General features: G+C 37.4%; 1 protein-coding gene across 3 annotated transcripts in view; it reads right to left on the bottom strand.

The window, feature by feature from the left end:
• The window catches only part of ttc27 (tetratricopeptide repeat domain 27), an 82988-nt gene that overhangs the window by 35569 nt on the left and 22206 nt on the right, over positions 1-25213 (bottom strand). For all 3 annotated transcript variants that reach the window (XM_079632249.1, XM_079632248.1, XM_079632250.1), the window contains 4 exons: positions 21715-21879; positions 21375-21514; positions 19902-20014; positions 16579-16645 (listed from right to left, as the gene is read on the bottom strand). In XM_079632249.1, the coding sequence (XP_079488375.1) occupies positions 16579-16645; positions 19902-20014; positions 21375-21514; positions 21715-21879 (485 nt within the window). The remainder of the gene's footprint in view (positions 1-16578; positions 16646-19901; positions 20015-21374; positions 21515-21714; positions 21880-25213) is intronic.

Here is a 25213-nt window from a genome sequence, read left to right as displayed (position 1 = left end):
GAAAGTATCAGATGGAGGGGCAGAAATTGTTAGTGACATAAGCATTTTGGCAGTCCATCTTTTGGAAACTCAAGCTGATAATGTGCAGATTATTTTGTCTTTTTTCCCAGCAAAACTTCCTGAGTTCTCTCGAAGTGTGTGCTATCTATCTATCTTTCAAAGGAGCATAACCCAGGGTGCATATCTGAGATCTGAACCTGATAACAGAAGATCCCTGAGGGGGTCGAGGAACAAGCAGCGTCGCCTGAGGTCAGGCAGAATCTAAGACAAAACCCAAATTCACTCCGACCATAACTACTTCGGCATGGACAAAATCATATTAAAATTCCAGAAACACCTACAAAACAAGCATAAAAACATACAGCTTCAGTTGAACCGATGAACAAGTCAGCGAGAGAGGAAAAGCCCCCAAATGCTGGTGTGTTGAAAAGGCAGTGGACTTCCAGAGATAAGTCAGCCGTCTCCATTTAGTTTGAAGATGGATATCATTTCAACAGGCCTGATTTTGTGTGTGATACTAGAACAAAGCCTCACAAAGTAGAGACTGTTCTTCACACAGGAGGATATGCCATACTGGGGGTGACATTAAACTGAGAATACACACACAAGAGAGAAATGCACTGTTCTCAGCTGATGATAAAAATATGGTTGTGTGTGTGTGTGTGTGTGTGTGTGTGTGTGTGTGTGTGTGTGTGTGTGTGTGTGTGTGTGTGTGTGTGTGTGTGATATATATATATATATATATATATAGTGCCTGTGCACTTTTGGGGGTTGCACAAAACATTCCCACCCTGTGAGTTCTCGTTGCTCACTGCAATGCCAAGTTGACAAGATGACTATCACAAAGCAGCTTCCTTCCCTGGGGAAGAAGAAACCACCAAGAAACAACTTTTCAAGCTGGTGACCCCTCCCACTCCTTCCAGAATTGCACCTCTGTTCCTCTCCACACGCTTCTGCCACTCTGAAAAACCTGTGTTGCTATGGTAACAGTATCAGGGCTCGGAAATGGGAGGGAAAGCAATTTAATCACCAGACCAGCCCAAGACTGAGGTTAGTTTTTGCAGAAAATAACTATATTGGACTCCTATTTCATTGCGACTTTAAAGCCAAGGAAACTGGAGTAGCAACATTTTATTCCATATTGTGATGTATATCTGAGTGGATCTGATTAAAGAAAAAGGAAAGATAGTAGGGCAGGGACTTTGTTCTATAAATCGACTGTTGATTGGATAAGGGAGATCTGAATGCAACCTTGCAGTAAGAAGGGGGAATGGTTTATGCAGATGAAATGACAGGAGAGATCTGACATGTCACCAAAGAGAAGATCAAGTTATGAAATTGATTAAAATTACGAGGTCAATAACATGCTTCTAGTAAAAGAATTCTCATTTAATGCTGGCTTCAATTTACCAGCCACCTCACACTCATCATGACTGGCTCAAAACGTCCTTGATCATCTTTTCACCAATCACTATAACCGTCCTTAATGGCAATTCATTATCCTTCATTGACAAGTGACTTTGTATACAAAATTATTAATTTGCTGTACTATAAAGGGGGTCACCCCCCGATTGAGAAGCACAGTGCTGCCTTGCGCTACGTTTACAATTCAAACACGTTTTCTATGAGTCTGTCAACAGCGCTCCGCTACGATTCAAAATCCTGCTGCGCCACTAACAGTTTGTCCATTAAATCACATTATATTTGTCCCAAATCATCATTAACATACTGACTTCACACAGTGCTGCAAGACACATTTAGTTTTACATTCATAGCTTTACAAATAAAGTCTAAACATACAGGAAAAACTGTATAAACAACGTAGCCCTGTCTAATCTTTCATTTTGCCCTGTTGTGTCTTTTTTATACATATAACCATAGCGTAAAAGCATAACTTTTGACTGTTGTGATTACATTCAATGTCGTAGGTACTTTATGTACCTGAGCTTCAACTATGAAAATACAAATTAGGTGATGTAATTGGTCATGGTTTCCTTCACTTGAAGTTGGAAAACTAATGTATGGGGGTCTTTACTAGAAACGAATACAAAAGATACAAATTTAAAGTAATTTTCATCTAATTTTAAGCAAAACTTTTGAGCATCGTTTTAAGCTTAAAACCAACCAAACGAATCAAACTTCCCAGTACTTCAGTGTTGTGACATTTCCAAATGAAAAGGAATATTGAATAAAGGGCAGGTTTTTTTTTTGCGTTTTTCTCCATCCCTCGCTCATTGCAGACTGACGGTTGGAGGGGAGTGGTTAAGGATATTAAACCCAAGCCGCCAAACTGACGTCATCAGGGAAGCGCTGCGATTCCGGAGCGGAAGCAAGTTTTCAGATTTTGATTAAAGATTACATTTCTGTGCATTAACTTGCATGGATTAATTGTTAACCACAAGATTAGTAAATGTGCACTAACAAAGTAAATGGGGTCAATTTTGATTTCAAGAGGACTTTAAAAAGCAAAAAAAAAATATTTAATAGCCAGTCTTCTGGATACTAATGTATAAGATTATGAAAAGACTTGGAAGACAGAGAAGCTTGACATCACTAATAAAAGCACAGCTGGAATAATAAATGAGCTAAAGCCACAGCAGGCTGCCTTTAGAGACACCCGTCCAAAGATGAGACAGAACAGTAGATGTGAGCAGTAGCAGCACAGCTCTTCAGAGGTCTTTCCAAGAGAGACACCATGAGAGATGGAGGGAGAGGGAAATTTAAGAGGCGCCTAAATGAGATGTTCAGTGGTCCGAGTCTTTACCGTTATTACTTTAATTACACAAAGAAAGAGCAAAATGTCCTCATTTCTGGGAATAAAAGACCTTAAGTTCTTTCTGTAGAAGATGAAGGCATGACTGGGTCTAAAACGCTATTGTGAAACTCCCTAAAAATCAGTCTTTACTTTTTACTAGTTAATTACAACGAACCCACTAGCAATATAAAACATTAAGTTCTATTTCACTCGGGACTGCATATTTCATATTAATAATGCTGAAGTGGTGGAAGGCAAGGCCGGAGAGCAGGAGACTCGAAGTCTAAGATGTCATTGAATTGAGCAATAGAGGGAATATTAGATCATTTTCTGTGACAATTTACGTCAACACTGAATTCTCTTGGGGCACAAAAGTACAATGATTATACAACCTGGTAAATATTGTGTTGAACTCCTGATTACAATCTTGACAGTTGTGACTTATAGTTGACCATGACGACATGGTTTGCTTGAAAGCAGAGCCAAAGTTATCATTTTGTTTAGGTGTGGATGCGTTTATGAAAAGAAAAAAAAAAAAACTGGCATTCTTAATTTCACATAAATAGATCAAAAAGAAATAACCATTTTGTTTTAGATACTGTATAAATAATTTAAATTTTAATAAACAAACCTCCGGGAGTAAATTAATTTCTTAAAGTAAGCTGACAGGATAGATTTGAAAACTCAAAAATCATATAAATAATATACAAGTACAAGTAACTGGTTGCCACTGGGCCAATATTTCTTAGCCCGTCAGAATGAAATGGTCACCACAAAATCACTGTTCAGGAAGCACTTAGACGAAAGGTGGCTTACCAAACAGATGACGCAAGTGAGGACTATCATCTGTTGAAAACAATATCCTACCATTTCATCTTGAACCAACTCTAAATTGCCAAAGCTTCCCTGTGAGCCTGTGTAAATAGTCCTTCACTGTCAGATCACTAATGTGTATCTACACAATGTCTATTATGAAAAAGAGAGTTACCATTAGCAGAGCCGCTACTGCAACACGATACGCCTGCCGCAAAGTATTTACATGGATATTAATTTCATCTGTTAGGTATGTGGGATGAAACCTCAAAAGGAGGCTGTAAATTCAGTACAAAATCATCAAGGTTCCCTGAATAACAAAGTGTCAGACATGAGCTCATATCGACCACTTTATCTTCAAAGTTCAAGTGCCATTTCCTTCTGAAGCAGGTGGCCCAAGTATGATGCCATGCGCAGACTGCAAAGAGATTCATTTTTGCATTATATCATTTAAACCTGTCAATGACAGCCAAAAATAATACAGCTGTGATGCGTCACCATGACTTCACGAGGAACGGGTTTTGTGTTTATTATCTGTGGCTACATACTTCTGATGCAATGCCTCTTCAACTAGCAGTTTTACCTGTGGGGGACTGCTGGTTAAACACACATGATTGAGGCAAATATGAGAATGACAACTTTCTGCAGAGAAGAGCACACACACACAAACACACTCTAACCCACCTGGGTCAGAGAAAACAAGGTTCACACAATGTATCAGAGCAGGGTTATAGCTTCTCAGTTTAAAGATATTCAGCAAACCCATGGCCACAAATGATGAAAGTTAAAGGAGTCATGAATTACGAAACCAAATTTTCCTTGATCTTTTGACATATTAGATATCATGTACTATCCTTTCCTATACTATTGTACTAAAAAATCCTGTAAAATATCCGGCAAGTGTCAGAACTCAAAAGTTTCTTGTTAGTCCAAAAACAGCTTTTATTGAAGCCAAGAGACTAGTATCGGATTTGTCACATTATTACTTCATAATGTGATAAAAGACCAATAGACCAACGCTACTTTTGCGTCATCGAAGGGTAACGCCCCTTTTTGGGGGAAAACAAACAGATTCCCCTGAGTACAGAACTCGCTCTAGATCTGCAAAATGTTTCTTAAAAAACAAAAATGGCACAAACATACACACTCTCTTTGCTGGCCGAGGACCGTGAGCGGTATTTAAAGAGTAAGTAGCCTATTTTTTTTGTCATTAACACAGTATGACAAACTAGACGACGAGGCCATGTCAAAAGGAGTCGGTGGTTTAACTTACTTGGATCATATTTCACTTGATTTATTTTAAGCTATTGACAGTTTTGTTATCGACTAGCTATACTAGTTAGAAAGACGAAGCTGCTAGCAGCTAACGTTAAAGTTACGTGATTAGCTCTCACTAGGCACGCTACCTTGGCTGTTAACTGATTTTACTGTTGAAATAGTGGCAGGCTAGGACTAAAGTGGACTTGGCTGGTTTCTGCTTGTGTCACTAATTCAACCCCCCAAACTATGTGTATTTAACATGAAGTAGTGTACTTGCTAGTTACTGGCTTTAATTCCGTTATCATACCAACTAAACTGCTGCTAGCAGCTTCGTCTTTCTAACGTTAACTAGTAACGTTAACAACGTTAGCTAGTCAACAACAAAACTGTCAATAGCTTAAATCAAGTGAAATATGATCCAAGTAAACCACCGACTCCTCTAGACATCGTCTAGTTTGTCATACTGTGAGTGTGTTAATGACAAAAAAAATAGGCTAACGTTATTTGGTGATTCCACGAGACAGTGGTAGAGGTCTGAAACTCTGAATAGTCCATATTTGGCCACTGCGTGGGGTCATTAATCCAGTTTTCGACCATTTCAAAGGGACACCTCTGTTATCCCCATATCCAGTAGCTTCTTTAAATACCACTCACGGTCCTCAGCCGGCAAAGAGTGTGTATATTTGTGCCATTTTTGCTGTCAAGAAACTTATTAGACCGAGATCTGTTCTCAGGGGAATCCGTTTGTTTTCCCCCAAAAAGGGGCGTTACCCTTCGATGACGCAAAAGTAGCGTTGGTCTATGCCTACTTCTACATCATTGCCTCTTTAGCCCCGCCCACTAATTCGTGCATGTCACGAAGTAGTAAATACGAGAAAGACACAAACACAGGATTACTCCAGTAATCTTTGTATTATTTGCCATCCTTGTGACTAACATTAAGCAACCATAGATTAACTTTTCATTTTTAACAAAGTTCCAGTCAGATCGCATTAGTAAGACACTGTTCGTTTGATCGCTTCATTTTACTGCGAATCCATTTTTAAACGAGGCAGTTTGACACTGGCTTTTCAGAGAGAATAAAAATAAAAGATGATGTATTGCAACTACATTGAATCCGACAGTAATGTCACAACACGAGTTTCTTTCTTCTGTTGAACACAACAAAAGATATTTTAAAGAATGTTGGTAACCAGACAGATGTCTGTAGCCATTGACTTCCATGGTATTTTTTTATATCTTTGATCTTGCCTGTAACATTTAAAAGTCTAATTTCTGCGCACACAAAGATTTGTAGAATTAATTTGACTTATAGAATTAAAATAAAGTAAAATTCAAAGAAACTTGTATACAGTAACTACATTAAGTATAATTTAAATAGAAAATGAAGGTATGTCAGGACAAACTTGAAATGATGGTTTGACAAACCCTTGTCTGAAGGTTTATAGGCCTTACAGACAGACAAACAAGTAAACAGACAGATCGATGTTTGAAATGTCAGCAACAGAAAATTATAAATATTATATAATGCTTGCCATCAGGCCATCAAAACGAGGTCAAAAAGATTTAAGGACAGTTTCTTCCCCAAAGCCATAACCATCATGAACTCTAAAATGCACTGATTCCTCTCTGCAACATACTGTACACACAGTCTGCAGGGTGCTATTTTTCATTCTTCACTTTGCAACTAACAGGTTTAGTGCAATACATTTCTTATTAGATCAATATTTAAATTTGACTAGCTACAATTTTTTTTTTGCACTATACATTTAATATTTGTGCTTTATGTAATATTGTTTTTGTTTCTTGTATAATTTTTCCAGCACCAAGAGAAGCACTTCCTTATTTCGTAATACATGTGTATATTAACAATAAAGGCTATCTAATCTAATCTAAACTAATCATGTATAAAATATAATTTATGATAAACCAAATTATTCATTATAAATAGGACTATATATAAATTATAAAATTATGTTTATATTTAATACATTTATAGACCAGGCTTGAAAAATAATTTACTTCTAGGAACTACTTTCCAATAATTAAATTACCCATTTAATTTTTTTTTAACTATAATTAAGCAAATAACATTACCATCTCAAATTCCTGTGTTGCAGCCAATTTGATTCAGATTAATACTCAAACAGAAAAGGAGCCAATTCTTCAATTCTGAATTCTGACTGGCATTGAGACCACTTGAGTGCTGACCTCCGAACACATCTGATCACAGCATCATTCATTCAAAAGGCTAAGGACTTCTGACTGAAAACAGTCAAGGTTTTTTAAGCTTTTTAAGGAAGTTAACCTGAAGTCCTCTCGCGTCTGAATTAATCTGTCATGTCACAACGGCTTTAGCTCATTTGTAAGACGTGCTCCTTTTAGACAAATGCAGTTTACTAAACAGTCAAAGCATGCTTCTGTCAGTGGCTGGTTCTGGTGAACAATGTTGACAATAAAGACCCGTGACGAAAACTAAAGGTGGACAGCAGACAACCTGTGAGGTTACGGTCCAATCCAATGTCCATGTCCTTAAGCTGGCAATGAAAGCATGAATAATCGGCTTTGAAGGTGCACCATCTTTGCTATGACTCAAGCACCTCGAGGTGTTTGGATATGGCAAGGGTCCCTAGCAGTGAACAACAGATAATTCAGAAAGACTGAAATCCCAGACACACCGTGATCTATATGTACACAAGCTCAGTGTTGGCAATAGGGTGGTGAGATGTCTTAAGTCAGAAATGTACCCCGAGCGACAGAACAGTGTTGGAAAAGAGGTCTTGCCTTGAGAGAGAGCGAGAGAATTTGTTGCTGATAAGACTAGACGTATGAGAAAAATTCCCATTAAGAAAGAAAGAAATTCTAACCCTTTTATAACATTGACTGCTGAGCAAAAAAGTCTACAAAAGCGACAGGACAACTCAGATAAACGGGAGGGACGACGTCCATAAAAGGTACACTCCTTTTCTTCCTTCTCTGCTTTATCTTATTTGGAGAGAAGTCCTGTAGCTCCTAATGGAAAACTCAACAGTAAGAGTTCAAACTGAACAAAAATAATTATTTTCTTAACAGACGATGACTTAATCTTGTAATAAAGTTTTGCAAAGACCTAATTCAACATGCATTTATTTAGAGATATACATGAAAAGCAAGGAGTCTGGTAAAGTCATTAGTCTCTTGTGGAACTAAAAGATTTATGGTGAGACAGTCACATAAACGCCGCGGCTATAAATTAACCCCAGCGGCCGACCCGCTTTCAATCAGAACGGTTCCACTTTCCAAACAGATTTGAGAGCTCAAGTTCAGCCTGTACAAGCCAGTCCTTCCTGGAGACCATCCTGAAGCCAATAAGACGACTTGAGCCAGTGCACGTCTGCGCCGCCATGATATCATTCCGATTACGGCAGGTGCTTCAGACACATAAACCCTTCAGTGAATGAAGAGCCACATGAAGATCCCAAATGATCAACAAAATGAGAGACAGACCTTTGGTCCAAATAATATTTTATCACCCTATAAACAGACACTGAAAATGGTAACATTTAACAATAACATAGTTGTGTTAAATCTGGTTCAGTCCGGTAAAAACACTTTCTATCATTTACTTATTATATTGGGAAAAAAATATATTATTAAAAATATATATATTATTATCGTATATTATATTATATATTTTAACACTATGTCAGCAGCTGTCTTCATGGAAATCCTCAAATTACAATTTTGCTCACAAGCAAACATCCCCCAAAAAACGACAACCTTTTTATTTGTTTCTTTGCTGGTAAGGGTGTTGTAAATTTATGCGGGACCAGACAGATGCTCTGCACTTTGTAATTTTTTTTTTTTTTTTGACATTTATGATCTTCTGGATGGATTCAGCATTACAAGTGTTTGAAATTGCTTGTCAGGTGACATATTACAGATGACACACCCCACAAGATCCGAGCAGCGAAAGTCATTTCTCTGGTATTCATTACCAAACAAATCAATGTCAGATCAGTGCTGAGACTCTGCATGAATACAATTAAATTTTAGCATATGACTTGCAACAAAGACATCTTTGATAGTTCTTCAATGTCACAAGATGCATTTGTATTTGAATTATTGTAAATGTTAAAAAAAGGGAGCAGATTATCACAAAAAATATATTAACCTCAAAAATTTTTTTGGTTGAATTTGCAGTAAAAAGATATTGTGATTTGAATTGCTACTGGAATAATAATAATAAAAAAAACAGAAACATTTGTCATACCATCCACCCCTAAAAGAAAAAGCACTGTACAAAACCAAACCATGAACTAAAAATACCTGCATTCCTGAAGCACAAACAGTAGAGCATGCCAACAATGCACAAGCTGATCAAATGTATAACTTGAATGAAAACGCTTGTAAATCATAAATACGAGTTGCAACTCGCTTTGGATAATATCACTTGCCAAATGCATAAAATGTACTTCACTTCATGCAATACATCACTAAATTATTAAAAATGTGTAGACATTCAATGCGTGTAGCAAATTCTTAAAGATAAAAACCAGACAATAAAAAACTGTGATGTTTGCTGGGCACGTGACAACCATCTAACCAGCCTGCAGACTCCTGGATCCACATGTAGACTGGAAAGATGCCTGCACACACAACCAGCCAGTGGAGACCAGCAACCGCAGATCAGCAGAAGATAGAAAGGTTGTTGGCAAACGACCTCAATGGACTGACAATAACATCTTTTATGATGTCTAACTGAGCATCAAGTGCAATCAATCAGTCATGAAGATGAAGTGAATCTCTAAAGAGGAAGGAAAGGGCTTGTTTGTTCTCTGCCTGTATCGTCATAGCTGGTCTTTTGACCTTCAGGAAGACACAAGGACAAGCCCAGATCACATGGACTGTAGTTTAGGGAAAATGACCTGAAAATGTGGGTTGTGGTTACATGTAACATGAATATGTCACCAAAGAGAATGGAAGGAAAATTAAACCTCACGCTTTTTTCATATGTAGGTTTAAAACAATTTTTTTTCATTTTAATCCAACTCTTCTTGTCTTGACTAAGGAATCTTCTCATTCAAACCACACTAACAGCATTTAGAGTGTTATACAAATATACAGCCCACTAGAACTGAAAGTCACACATGAATGTTTTAAATCTGCTTCTGTTCCACATACATCAACAGTGTTTGTTTTGCGTGTTTTACAAAGCACCAAGCTGACACCAACAAGCTCTCTGAACACTGTTGGTATAAAAAAGAAAACGGATGCGCTCTCGTTCTGACAGAACTAGAAGGGTGTTTCTACAACTAGTCATTTTTACACACCCTGTAAACTTTTAGGAAACAAACATTCCTAAAAGAAAATTTCAGCAGTCATTACTCTAGTCTTCAGTGTCACATGATCCTTTTAGAAATCATTTTAAAATGCTGATGTGGTGCTCAAGAAACATGTCAATATTCAACTATTATCAATTCTGAAACCTTTTGTGCAGCTTAATATTTTTTTAGAAACCATGATAGTTTTCAGGATTTGTTGATAAATAGAAAGTTACAGAACAGCATTTATTTGAAATCAAAATATTTTGTAACATTAGAAATGTATCATTTAATGTATCATTGCTGGAAAAAGTATTTCACACATTTTTTTGGAATGGTAGTGTACATTACAGGAAAATTCTTTCGTTTTTCCCACCAGTGTAATTTTTCCCACCACATCTCAAAAACAGATTTCTCCATTTTCTTCACGTTACGTGTAATATTTAATCTCAAGCTTTTCTATGACATCACTGTCTCCTTGGAAAACAAGTACACTAACTTTGTGTGTTGTTGGAATGACAAATTCATTCATAGAATTCATGATCACACATATTGAAATGACTATAAGTCATATTTTTGTGACAGATTTCAGGTTAATACTGACATTCTAGGTCTAGGACAAGACAAAAACAAAAACTATACACGAGTCATTTGAATAGTAGCCAAAACTGAATGAAGGCATGGTAAAAAGTTAATGTGGTCTTCCTATGACAAAAAAGAAAAGTTGAATCTGTTGCTTTTAATAAAAATCAACCCTTGGGACATAAAAGTGCCCAAAGTTTAAGAAACACCCACACAAAATGACATCATGAACAGCAAGCAACATGCCCATCCCATGTCTAGGCTCAAATTAGCCACTGTTGAAGGAAATATTCTCAATATTTGCAGACCTGGCATTGCCCTACGGAGACGCCCATCTCTGTGAACAAAAGATTTATGAGTTAAACTGCAGGTGTTCACCTTAGATCTGACAGGACACACTGCCCTGGAAGAGCCAATGTGTTCACACTCGGCTGCACTGGATTTAGGCACACAGTCCCGCCAACAGTGCACTGCCCCTGGCCAGAGATCATCGGTGAGATCAACACAAGTATCGGCCTCATGGGTAACACAGCGAGGAAACGACCCAATCCAACCAAACAAACACAAGCTCACATTACATGCATAATGCCATCACTACGTTGACCTAGTGTAGGAGGGATTGAGATCCCTGATGGGGGTTCAATGATCATCGGAAACTAAACCGCTTACACAAGCTGAAATGCCACACCCTGGAGGTGACCTCATGTGGTCTGGTGGCCAAAAGAGCGGGAAAGTGCTGACAGATAGAGGAAGTACAAACTGCCCAGGTGGGTTTGCAAACTGCTGGGCTCGGTTTTGACAGCAACTAGTAGAGATGCTACCACCCATGACGTCACAAACCAAAGAGATCAGACCAGAACAGCCTCAAAACCTCTATGATTCATCTCAGATGAGGAGCTCTTTGAAACTGAAGCGGGTTTGGCACTTACGAGGGGGGATTTTGATGCGAATGATGCTACTCTTCCCACCGCCAAGACCAGCGGTTTCGGGGAAGGATTAAGAAGAGAAATAAGACAGCAGTCTGGAGCAAACTTCTTTTAAAAATGATGAACATGGCAGAAATTGAAACAAACAAAAAAGCTTTATTGATCTCAACAAACTCATTTAAAAAGCTAGTTTCCCTGGACATACTGTCAACTAAAAAGGGTTTTTCAAATCAGATTTGCCAATTAACAGTGTAATCCAACACCGGGCTTAATATGGCATCGGATTGATTTCTTGAAGCATATGAACATTGGTGTATGGGATATGGGATGTGTATGATGCAGCAAATGCCTATTGATGCTCTAAAGATCCTAGTAATGCGCATTAAGTCCTAAATGATTTATCACTTCACATGTGAATGATGAGAATGTTTCATTCAATACAATCATTATCAGCTGTATGTGCAACAGTATTTGAGGTCAATCAATGACTCTTGATCATTAAAAACCAGAGGATCTCACCACCAAAAGTCAGCCATTGGCAAAGGGACATTTCTACAATGAGTTATGACAATGAGCTCTCATATACACACACACATAACCGTGAACACAAAATAACAAATCCCCATCCTTTGAGGGCGCGTACGTCAATGTATTTTTTCTGACAGCACACATTTTTATCATCCTCCCACCCTTCACAAAATGATTAAATGAGAGGAAAGAGTGTTTGCAGTGTTAAACGACTGGGCTATGAAAGTATTCCCTGCTGTTCCTAAAGAAGTGCTAACTCAGCCACGAACACGTCCCCTTCCCTGGCTTCCCTGAAAAGACTGAATAACATAAATAATCTTGACATATAAATGATAGTCCCCACCCCTCGTTACGCTCTATCTCGCTGGTTATTCTTGGATAGCGCCACTACTATAAGGCAGGTTAAAAAGGAAACGCGGTATAGCTTAACCATTTAAAAACTAAGCTCATCACAACATTTATAAATGACATTCAGGGAGTTTAATAAAATGGTCAAGAAAAGAGCTTGGCACACTCCAGATTACTGATGAACATGGTTATTGCAGCTCTGAAAATCTTACTTTTAACCTTTGAAATGAACCATAACCTAATCAGAAGACTGCTGCTTTTATTCCATCAAAACTAAAATCACCCAATTAAACAACTACAGAGAAAAAAAAAAAAACAGGCTTTGGAAAAAATTTCTGCATAATTTTCTCTTACAGTTTCCTTTTGTATTGCATACGGTGTTGAAATGATTCATTTTTCCCAACCATACTGAAAACCCACCCAAATAATCATCATTCCATCTCATTCTAGTGTTTATGAGTACAAATTCATCAACTACTGTGATTTTTATTGAATTATGTCCAGAAGCAGAGGATGTCCTCATCCCAAACTGACTCATAGATCTATTCTACCCCATTAATTTGGTTTCCAAGCTGCTTAAAATATGGACTCTGGAGCTCTGCTTTCTGCATGAACTCTATCAAGCACAGGAAACTGCTGTTTGAACTCTTTGCTCAAAGTGTAGATGATTTTTCCAGAGGGACCTGACTCTAACAGCTTTTGCCGAATATGATGCAAACCTCTGGGTCAGACGCTGGAGACACATTTTTCCTTGTTCCCTTTTTACTTCTCATTTCCAATCCATCACACTGCTTCGCCCTGTCGGTCAGAGCCTCGTACCTTTAAGCAAACCTGAGATTGGCGTATCTGATGACTTACGGTGACGTCTTTGGGGTGGGTGTTGACACATTCGAATTGGCTTAGAATTGTTTGCTAAAGCTGTCAGACAGTCAAACCTTCCAAAGATGGAGACCCATATTTCACAGCACCACACCTAATTGGGTTCCTGAACACCTTGTGATCTTAAAAGTTGTTGATTAGGAGGGTTTAACTTCAAGGATAGACCACCAACATCTCAGCGGCCATGAGAACAGGTGTGTGTATTTGTCAAAGTATAGAAACATGTCCTCCTCTCAAGGTTAAAGTTGTCTAGAAAAGTCACTTAATACTTTGGGGAAAATTGCAATTGGCCATAACACAAAAACACTTGAAAAGAACTGACCTCATTCCAAAACGTGGGAGTGTTTAAGAGAGAAGTGCACACAGCCGAACGCATAAGATCGGAGGACTCACTTCATTGCTCGTACAAATAAAGATATCAAGCTTTAAACAGCGAGGCGAGGCGGAGCAGGCGAGGTCCCCCGAGAGCCAGAGAAAGGCAACTTCTAATGAATGCAAATAGATTCGGAGTCTGGGAAGACGGGTAGGGCAGTAACCCAAGTATAAATTAGAAAAGAAGAAAACAACGTAGAAGGAGGACAAGCTGAAACATCACCCTTGAAAACGTTAAAATAACTGTTAAATAAACAGCATTAGACAGTTATACAACCGCAGATTCAGATTATGCGTGTGTAAATACAGCAGGAGAAGACAGAAAGACAATACAATGGATTATAGATCGTGTATCATGGCAATGAAATGACAATGTAAACATATACATTGATCTTTTTTTAAGTACTTTAGCAAACAAAGTAAATCTCATTACATGAATATGTTAATCATTCAGTAGCGTAGCATACAAGGGCACACATCTTATATAATAGATGAATATTTCCTGTAGCTCAAACAGTAGAGTGTTGGCGCTAGCAACGCCAAGGTCATGGGTTCAATTCCCAGGGAAAGCAAGAACTGACTAAATGTAAAAATGTGTTCCTTGAATGCAATGTAAATTGCTTTGGATAAAAGTGTCTGCCAAATGCATAAATGTAAATGAACATACAAAAAAAACAATAATAGAAAAATATAGTAAAATAAATTAAATCAACATTAATTGGAAAATTCTGAACTTATCTTAGATTCCTTTTGTATGTTTGATTTATTTTTTAATATCAATACATCTATAAATGCTGAAATGCATATATAAAAGCATATAAAATATGTACAAAAATATTTATATGGATGCTTTTATAAACTACATATACAGTGTTTATATAAGCATTGGCAGAGTACGCTTTGCTTTCAAAATACAGGAAATACTAGGCTACTACAAAGCATTATATATATTTTTTTAATTCACTACATTCAAAAAGTCTGAAAATTAGCCATTTTCCTGGCCAGTTAAAGAAATGAGAAAATGTTCAGCAAATATGACGGAACAAGGAACAGGCTTTAGTAAACTATTTCTCTCTCTTTTCTGTTAATATTTTTTACTTGAAATGTACCGGTAATCGTTCACATTTTCTGCACTGACTGAACTCACCCCTTGGCATGGCACAACTTGCCCACTTTTTTTTCTGACAAGACATGTTTCTAAATCTCTATAGCTGACGGCAGACATGCTTAAATAACTAAGAATATTAGTTTTACCTCCTCTTACTACTCCATGCCTGTCAACTTAAGTAAAATATACTGTAGTAGCTTACCTCACTCACCCCTATAGTAAAAGTATCATGTTATCATCATCATCTGCGACCAGCCACTTTAACATGGCACCCCCACAATAGCGCAAGACACACGGGATTCTAAAGTGGTTGATTTTGCTGTCATAGACATTTGTAAATGGATATAAATCACACACACAACTGTCCTCAGCAATAACAGACTATAAATAATTGAGACTGTTGGTGGGCACAGGTTGCTGATTTAAAAACTCTTTGTATGCTAATTTGCTGGTAGTTAAAAATGATGTTCACAGCAGATGTAGACAGTGTCGCATTGAGCACTTGGCTGCTTTTACAGGCGCGTCTCTGCCGTAGGGCATCGTTTCATTTACCGGTACATAGCGATTAAGCAGAACATGTAGTATGTGATGCTTTAGTTGAGAGTGTTTGCTAAAAAGAAAAGCCACATCGTTGTTTTCACATCTTAATGGTGGGAAGCTCACAACAGATTGAAAGTAGTGACTCTTGGGGTACCTTCAAAATTGTTTGCGTGTGGCTGTTGGTGAAACATTGAACTAATTAAATTACCAGGAAGTGGCTTAAAGATTATCGGGGAGACAATATGGCCTGCCGGCAGAGAAGCGTCTTCATTAGCTTGCTAATACCGGATTCCTCATACCTGACCAGACCAATGGCTTTTCACTTTCCTGTAACGGGAGTTTTGAGTGAATGAGCTGAAAGGAAATGGGCAGTTTTCAATCTGTCCATCATTCTGCCCAGGCTGTCAAAAACTGCAACACTTGAAAATATAAAGACGTCAAAATAATAAATCTCCCTCTTTCTGACAAAGTCTGGAAGTCGAATCCTCAACAGCACACAGATGTCAGAAAGAGACTTGTACAGCTGAGCTCAGACGTTTACATACCCCTGTAGATTAAGATTAGCGTTAAAAATATATATATATATATATAAGTAAATGGGGGGGGGGGTGCCTAGAAAGAGTTGCATTTATTTGAATATGTTCTACAAAATAATAGCTTAAATTAACACAAACTACTGCATTTAATACTCTTGGTTCTTAATATTGTGTGTTGTCTCCTCATGAATTAATGACTTTTGGGCTTTGTTGTGTATGAGCCCATAAATGAGCCCATAAATTTATATGTAAATATTTGTCAAAAAGTCTGTGTAGGTCTAAACTGAAAAATAGAGATTTTGCAAGGGATATGTAACCTTATGAGCAGAACTGTACGTGGAAGATTTTTACCAGAGCACGGCCCCTCATTTCTTTTTTTACTGTTCTGAGCAGAGTAACAGAAGCAACCATAAGACCATTTCATCCACTTGCATTTGTTAGTGTAACAGGCACATTGTAGATGCTAAACTGAGACCAAATGAGAGACACCCGTTCACATACACTCCACTCCGTCTGTCAGACTGAAAATACAACTGCGTGCACTGACATGTATCTGAGATGTGTCAACTGTACAATGGCTGTGAGAGAAAGAAAGAAAGAAAGAAAGAAAGAAAACAGTGCGTCTTACCGTCGTGAAAGCCAGGAGCTCCTCATCATTTAGCTTGTGAACAGGATTATTCTTCTGAAAGTCTATGCTGCAAAGCAAAAACCACAATCATTTAAACAAATCTGCATAAAATAAGCCTAAGTTTCTTTTAGTTCACAGGCCAAGGACACAATAAAAAAAAATGTCCCTCATAATGATGGCAATGCAAAACAGGGAGCTTGCATGTCTCATCCTTTATTCCTTCAGCTTTCAGGCATTTGAGAACGGTGAGAGAGAATTTCACTGCATGAATATTACTGTACGACCAGGGACCTTTCCTTTCTAGTTGTGAGGTACTTGCTGGATAATCATATCTTGCTATAACCTCAACAAAAATATTTTACCATATTAACATTTTAGTGGGCATCTCATGAATCCACAATCAAAAGATAAAAAAAAGTAATGCAAAAAAAAAATCTTTATTTTTTAAATAATTTTTTTACAATAAGAAATGAATGAAAACCAAGTACAATCTATGCAAGAACATCTAATTTATATTAGACTTTTAGAAATAAATAACCTTAAATTGTACAATAAATTGATAAAATTATACATCAGTACAGTAAAATTACTGCATATAATGGTACTGCTTAATGACTTTTTCCTTGAATATACACACCCATTGCTTTTTTTGTGTGCTTATATTACAGTCAGGAGATAAAACGTAAAATATAAATTATGGGGAACATGCTTAAAGGCATAGACACTTTACCCACCCTCAAGCCATCCTACTGTAGGTGTATATGACTTTCTTCTTTCAGACAAATACAATCAGAGTTAATAAAAATGTCCTGGCTCTTCCAAGCTTTATAATGCCAGTGAATGGACGTTGAGATTTTGAAGCACAAAAAAGTGCCTCCATCCATCACAAAGGTACTCCACACAGCTCCGGTGGGTTAATAAAGGCTTTCTGAAGCAAAGAAAAATATACATATTTAATGGATATTTCCTTATTTAATGGGCCTGACGAATGACGCATTGATGAACGCGGAAGCGCAGAGGATAGAGCAAAACAAAACACCGGTCACGAATTAAGAAGTCTAAATTGAGGATTTTTAACAAAAGATGTCTGAGGATTTCAATATAAGAGAAGAGGAGCTTGAGATTGTTGCCCAGTCCTATTCGTTTGATCTACTTGCGTAGGTCGCGTTTAGAAAGGATATTTTTCTTATAAAAACCAACCCATCGCTTTGCTTCAGAAGGCCTTTATTAACCCCCTGGAGTCATATGGATTTCTTTTGATAAAGAATGGATGCACTTTTTTTTCCTCATGCATTTTGTGAACCATATATGTATTTTTACTCCATGTATTCCATTAAAGAAATCAAATTAAAGTTGTCACAAAAGTCAAAAGTATAAAATATGAGGTTGCACATCTCAAACATAACTCAGCAGTTCAATTATTTAACCCCATTATAATAACGTAGCACACTATTCTAGGTTACTTCAGCTACTTTCCTCAATCTGCAACCATCTGACTCCCTCATTTGCATCACAGTTCTTTACGTTAACAGAGGATAATAAATGTACAGCAGGCTGTTCGCATTCCAACAGAACACCGTTAAACCGTACGTGCGGTTTTGCTTGACTGCACTACTGACGGCCCATAATTCACCTTCAACCATCATGCAACCCAATTAAGGTCCCTGGCCTGCATAATTACGCCCTGCTAATTATTCCACGCCTGCAATTTGTCTCCTAGCAGCCAGTCGGGCAAGATGACGACCTTTCTACAACGAACAGGATGCACAGGCTGGTACAACGCTAATTAGAGAGCAGTGTAGGAGAACCCCGCGTCTCCTCCCGGGGCTAAGATGGGGGTGGATGACCACTCTCAATGCACACTTGGCCACAATTCTTTTTTTTTTACACAATATTCTGCAAAACAGCGGCCTGACGCAACACTTCAAAGTTACCAAGATAAATCATGCCTATTAACAATATTTACACATCCCGAAAATGATTAAATGTCAACTGGAACTAAAATAAGGAGACAGAAGATACGTATTCCTTGGATTTTTGTCTGTATGAATTGAAGCACATTTCAGCCAGAGGACCTGTTTAAGTCATACTCGTAAAGCGTTTTGGCTTGGGCTTTGACAACCTGACTTTCAGAAGTATGTTCAATATCACATGCACAAGGCAGACTCTTAAAATGGTCTATAAGAAAGTGTCAGACACCAAGAAACATGCACATACTTCTAGCAAAATTGGTATGTGTGATTAATGTTGACCGTGGCAGTGTGTATTTCCTCTGCAAGAAAGTTCCATAAAAGTTAAACTTTTACCTTCACAGCGACAACCTTGCTACTCACATATGTGTATTCAATAAAATATTTTTTTTTTTATAAAACTGAAGGAATTTTTTCAAAAAAAAAAATCAAATAATTTTTTCAGATAAAAGTTGACCGTAAAAAAAAAAAAAAAAAAGGGGTTTTCTTTAAAGGTTTGATTTTGTTTTTGGAGTCTACTAGAACAGGTTTTCATGCTTGAATGTTCAAAAAGCACATTATTCTACATTGTTGCAGCACCTCTCTTCCTGGTCTGTCAGTAATGCTTCTTTAGTTTCTGTCACTATGAAGACCCTCCATCTGAAAAGCGCAATGTACTATTAAGCTAAAAGCGCTAGCCCATTTGGTCAGCTGGACCAGTGTGTTATGATTGGTCAACCGCATTCAACGGGTTTTAGAAATGCCACATCCCTCACCATAACAGCGAGTTTACACATACTACTAACAACTCAAGCAGGCCTTGCCCCTTTTTTGCATAATAAGTGGAAATTATTTAAATTATGAATATTGTGACGTGTACTTTCCCGTAAGAAAGCAAGACTAATTGAGGTGTTTTTAATGGAGCTCAGAAACAGTGCTTACTGATATAGAGATTAACCACCTAGACTTATGTAGACTTTATGCTTTGTAACTTCACAACCTTTTTCGTGCTCAAATAGCAACATTACACACTAAAGAAAGTTGAAAATATAAAAAGGCATAATTTAATACCAAAAATTAATTATTTAAAAATAAATGTGATTATAAATAAATGTATTATACATTTTATAAAGAAAACTGAAGAGTCTGAAAACTTTTATCATTGTGTTGAGGACAGTCTAACATAATGTTTATCATTTTGTATATCTGTGTGTAGGCATTAGTGCATTTTTTTTTTTTGTGTGTGTGTGTGAAAAGGACACTCAAGCGATTATTGCGTTTCATGAACGATCGCTATTGCCACTTCAGAGAGCCAATCCTGTTACCACAGTCACAATTCAAACAGGACCGATTCAAATGGACTGAGAGACTCACCATGTGGCCAGTATAAGGGCCTGTTCCTCAGCACTGAGGTCTGGGAGTTCATGTTCAGACGGCTCTGCCAGGTTAATCTGGTTCAGGACTGTATCATCACCCAGCTGATGATCCTATAAACACATGATGAGAATCAGAGCAGATCCTAAAAAAAAGACCTTAAAAATGCTAGAGGTACAGTATGACAAACACAGATCACACTTTAGATGAGCGAAAAAGGAGAGGCAACATGACATATTTAGTATTGTATTATAAACAGCATTTATAAAGCCCATTCTCCTGTCGAATTTTACATTGTAATCATTAACCAAACATTTAGCTCTTTATAATCCCTTCAGAAAGGTTATTTCCTGAAATATTACCTCAAATGAGCAAATGATGTTAGCTCATGCATCAAAAAAAAAATCAATCATAGTCAGCATTGATACTTCTTAGCTGGGGCGGGGCATATGCAAATGAACATGGTTCTCTGCTTTAGCCCATTTAAAATAATACTAATTTGTTGACATTTACATTCTATACCCATGAAATGAAGACCTGAAAAGCCATCACAGAGACAAACGATAACAAAGACCTAGTGGAGTGCTATCAGCTCAGAGTTTGTAAGCAATACTGATCTTATCACATTTAATCCAAAAACTCAAGCAATCCTGGAAAAAATTATTTACTGGACTTTTAAAACGAGGCCAGCTAAGGGGAAACCGAGATAAGGTCCGGGAATTTTCCGTAAAATCTTTGTCTGTCCCCAATTTGTCATATTTGCAGCCAAAGCAGATAATACCAGACACCACACTGCCACTGCACAGATCGGCCAAACACTAGATAAAACTCAACTGCCGTCCAAAAATGTGCAATAAAAGTAAAGCACTGCCTCAGGGTGAGAGGAGAGAGACAGCGAGAGGAAGACAGGAAAGAATGGGACAGATGGAAATCTGCATAAAATCTATTTTTCACGACCTTCACTGCAGCCCAATGTCATGTCTGCTGTCAGAAGTAAAATAAACGTCGCCCCCTGATGGATGGGAAAAGTAATGCACAATTATTGCCCCCAAAAGGACTGTGACAGGTATTTACATACCATGGGGCCAAAATGAGCACAAGACAATACCTAAAGGAGAGTGAAAATTTACTTTTGAAAGTTAATAGAAGTTATTCACCAAATTATTGTGGAATACAAGTAGAAACGACAACATAAAAAGTAGAATTTTAATAATATTCTGACCGTCACTCATGTACAGTGATGCAAGTAATTCAAATGACATAAATTGTCAAATAAAAAAAAAAATCAAATTACATATACCCATCATGCATATGATGCTCTGGTGACAATGACCTGAGCGGATTATAAATGATAAAATAAAAATACAAAATTTAAATTAAATTTAATTGTTTATGGCCTGTAGATTTGTCAATTAACCACCATTATCAAGACATAATTCATAACAAAAGCTCATTTTAGACACTCCCATGTACCTTTGGTAAGAGTTCTTTAGGTGTTGGTGTGAGGGAGAGACTATCAGAATTAAAAAGAGGCGAGTTGTCCTTCCGTTTGACATCTAAGATGAGTTGAGCAAGGAAGTTCTCCTGAAAACGAGTTCTCTTCCCTAGGGCACCTGAGGGAGACAAACATTTATTTAATCATTCATGCATTCCATCAATTCTTTCCTCATTCGCAGTGCTAGGTAATCCATATTTTCCGTCCAGTCGTTCATTCATTCCATCTTCCAATTACTTCCGTCACGCATTGCCGTATATATCCATCCTTCAATCACCTGCACAGAATCATCATTTTTCCTCTAGTTATATTGCCTACCTGCCATGTTAACATCAAGTCCTGACAGATCGCGGGCTGTGTGCAAGTGTTCTTTGGCCTTGCGATATTCGTAGTAGGTCAGGCAGGTATAACTGCACTCCAGGTGGAACTGAATGGCCAGGTTCCTGTGTGTGGTGTTGGTGAACAGCTCCTCACATTTACACACTACAGAAACAGAGGAAAGACCAGGTCATGAGAGGCACCATCTACACTTTTACACATTCAACATTTACGAAATTGCCACATATAAGGGAAGGGGGAAAGGAAAGAATGGAAGGAAGGAAAGGAAAGAAAAACAAAGAAGGGAGGGGGAAAAATGGAGGAAGTACAAATGAGGTAGTAAGGAAGGAAGAGGAAGAAAGATGAAAGGAAGAATGTGGAATGAAGAAAGGAGAAAGTAGAAATGATGGTGGGATGAAAAACAAATCAGGGAGAAAGGAAGAAAAGAGAAAGAAACAAAGGAAAAAAGAAAGAAAGAAAGGAGGAAAGTAGAAAGAACAGAGAAAGAACAAAAATGAAGAAAATAGGAATGGAAGAAGAATAAAGAAAACGAGGAAGAAAGAATGAATGGACAAATAGAGGCAGGAGGAAATCACAAATAAAGAACGATGGAAGGAACAATGAATCAAGAACGAATAAAGAAAAGAAAGAAAAGAGGATGAAGAATGAAAACAAAGGAAGAAATGAAGCAGAAATTTAGATTAATAAATAACAACAAAGGAAGAAAAGAGAAAGTAAGAAGAATAGGAGTAAAAACGATAAAGGAAATCTAACTAAATGACCAAATAAAGTATGATAATTGAGCCCACAGCTGTATATTCACTTTCAGCAATACTGCATATGAAAAAGTGAACGCTAAACCCTTCATAAAGCTCAGCTTGAACACTTCCTGTGACCTTCAGCGTGATCTGTGTGAAGATCTGAGTGTTTTAAAGTCCACTCATTGCACATTAAAGCTCATTTAGTATGGAAAAGCAGCACCTTTCCTCTCATATACTAACAGCTTCAAATCATTCACGGGCAAGTCACGCACATGTATCTGTGAAGGGCAAGAAATGAGCGCTTCTTTGTTCTGCTCACACAAGGAGATGAGACACAAACAGCGATTACCTCATGTTAACAAAAAAATAAGCAGCAAGAAAGGCAGTCATAAAAATATCACAGTGAGCCTCGAGTATACAGACTAAAATAGCTGAAATCCTAATTCTGAATTAATCATACATGCAGCCTACTTTTCAATGTCACATCTTCAAATGTCGTCAAATGTTATGAAAGCCTGTCATTAAAGAATAAGCATCTCTGCCTGTGGCTAAGAGGGAGAGAAAAATAAATCAACGGTATTTGAGGTTTTATTCTAGAAAGCAAAAGCAATGACTAATTGGGTACAGATATGATAAGAGAGATTATATTTTATTTCTAGATGGAGTTTCACTCTGAATTCTTTAAATAATGTTAAATAAATTCAACGGACTACATAAATGCATAATAAAAATAAAATGATGTAAGTTTATTAAGGTTTCTTTACAGCAATTAATAAAAAATAAAATACAAATAATGTGCAATTGTAATTAACATTAAACAAACAAGTACAATTAAATAATTTAACTATGATTATAAAAATAATGTTCGCTGTGAATACATTAGACTTTAAAAAATATATATTTAACACATTTAACCAATATGCCATGAAAATGTCACAAGTAACAGAAATAAGCACAAATGTCAGAGCATGTCAGAACACCTCCAGGACCCAGAAAACACCTCAGACCCCTGAGGGTTAAAAAACACCCCCAAATCAGTTCCCTACAGACGCCCTCATGAAAGCGGTCACCTACAAACCTGCGTTTAAATCTTCAGCAGACCAGTGAAATCCCAGTGCAAGCTTGACATTTACTAACCACAATGATGAAAGACCTGCTCCAATATCCAGCCACCCATGTAACTCACTGAATGTAAACGCTGATTAAAAATTATTCACCTTTATTATTTACCAACTAATAAAATGCTTCATTGACTTCAAAGTCAGTGATAAATAAATTAACTGCTCAGACAAATTTGCCCGAAACATAAACCCTATTGAAATCTCATCTAGTGGATAAGCCTGAGCTCTGAAGTGAAATACGACCTTATTGTTCTGAGAAACCTTTTCTCTTTTCTGATATTTTGAAATACAAAAGTATTCAATATCCTGTGGGTGCTGTAGATGACTGCAAGGGTAAACACACTATCAGTGTACTTTTATTCAGATTGAACTGTGAAGAACATCATTTTTGACTTATTTACACTGAATAAAACACGTGGCGATGCGGTCTCTTTTCCTACAAGACAATAAATTTGAACATGAAGTTTGAATAAATTGGGAGCGGGAATTCAGTACTCGTGAGAACCTACATTTAAAAAGGTCTTCAGATATCAGTGAAGTTTCCACATGTAATCTCAGATTTCATCTACGTACAAGAAACTTTCTAGATGAAAAAAAAAAAATACCATGTTTTATTTCAAGCTTGTTTGGCCTTTCAGCTGCAACAGATCTTTCAGTAACAGATTCTGTTTGTGGGAGTATCAATTCCTGCCATTAGGAGCTCCATAATGCCATCTGGTCAGCATGGATGGATTATGTTCATGCAAGGCCCTCAGCGAGCGATGTACTCATGAAATTAGATAGCAAATACGACGCAATTGCAAGATATAAAGTTGCATAAATGTTATACATTGCAAAAGAGACAACAAACCACGACTAGCTGCAATTAGGTAGCGATGCTGAGGAGGAGTCATGAACACATCACCTTGTTTGTTTCACATGTGGCAACAACAAAATCACGTTACATCACAATTTTACATCCCAAGTCATTTATATCTCGGTTTTCTATGCTTGAGGCCACTGGTAGCAAGAAGTACTGGGGCTCTAGTCCCATTGGCCCAGTCCATAAACTGACCTTGCTGGTTAAAGTTAGAAAGCAATTTCAAAGCAGATATTTCAGACATTACCTTCCACACAGCTCAGCCAGCTATAGATTAAGAACAAAGCAATATATAGTATAGCTGTTTGAGCAATGAATTTAACAGTCCAGAGGGTTTGCGAGGCAGATGTGTTGATTGTTTAGATGTAGCCAATGCTGCAGCAAATTGATGCCCGGAGGCTGAAAGAATCTGTGCGTGTAGGTATGTACTGTATACATGTGTGTGGATGCATGAAGGGCAAAACACTCATGTAAAAGAAAGCTTTTTCTGATCAACATAGAAGTTAAGAGTATCTACAGAATACGTTTCCCACGTCTAAATGCTGGTTTCTCCTAAAATGCTCCACAAATATAAATCTGAAGTCGACTAAACAGAACCAGACAAAAATTAAAGGAATCGCTCTCTCATTATTTAACATGAATATGCAAATGAGCCCCGCCTCCAGTCACTCATACTTTTTGGCTCAATTTATTAATAGTGTGTTATTTTTTCGTCGGATAGCATCCATATCGAAACTAAATTAAAGCATGCTGAAGAT

The sequence above is a fragment of the Phoxinus phoxinus genome, assembly GCF_949152265.1.
Source record: "Phoxinus phoxinus genome assembly, chromosome: 13".
NCBI classification, from domain to species: Eukaryota; Metazoa; Chordata; class Actinopteri; order Cypriniformes; family Leuciscidae; genus Phoxinus; species Phoxinus phoxinus.
This window is presented reverse-complemented; position numbering and strand designations above follow the sequence as displayed.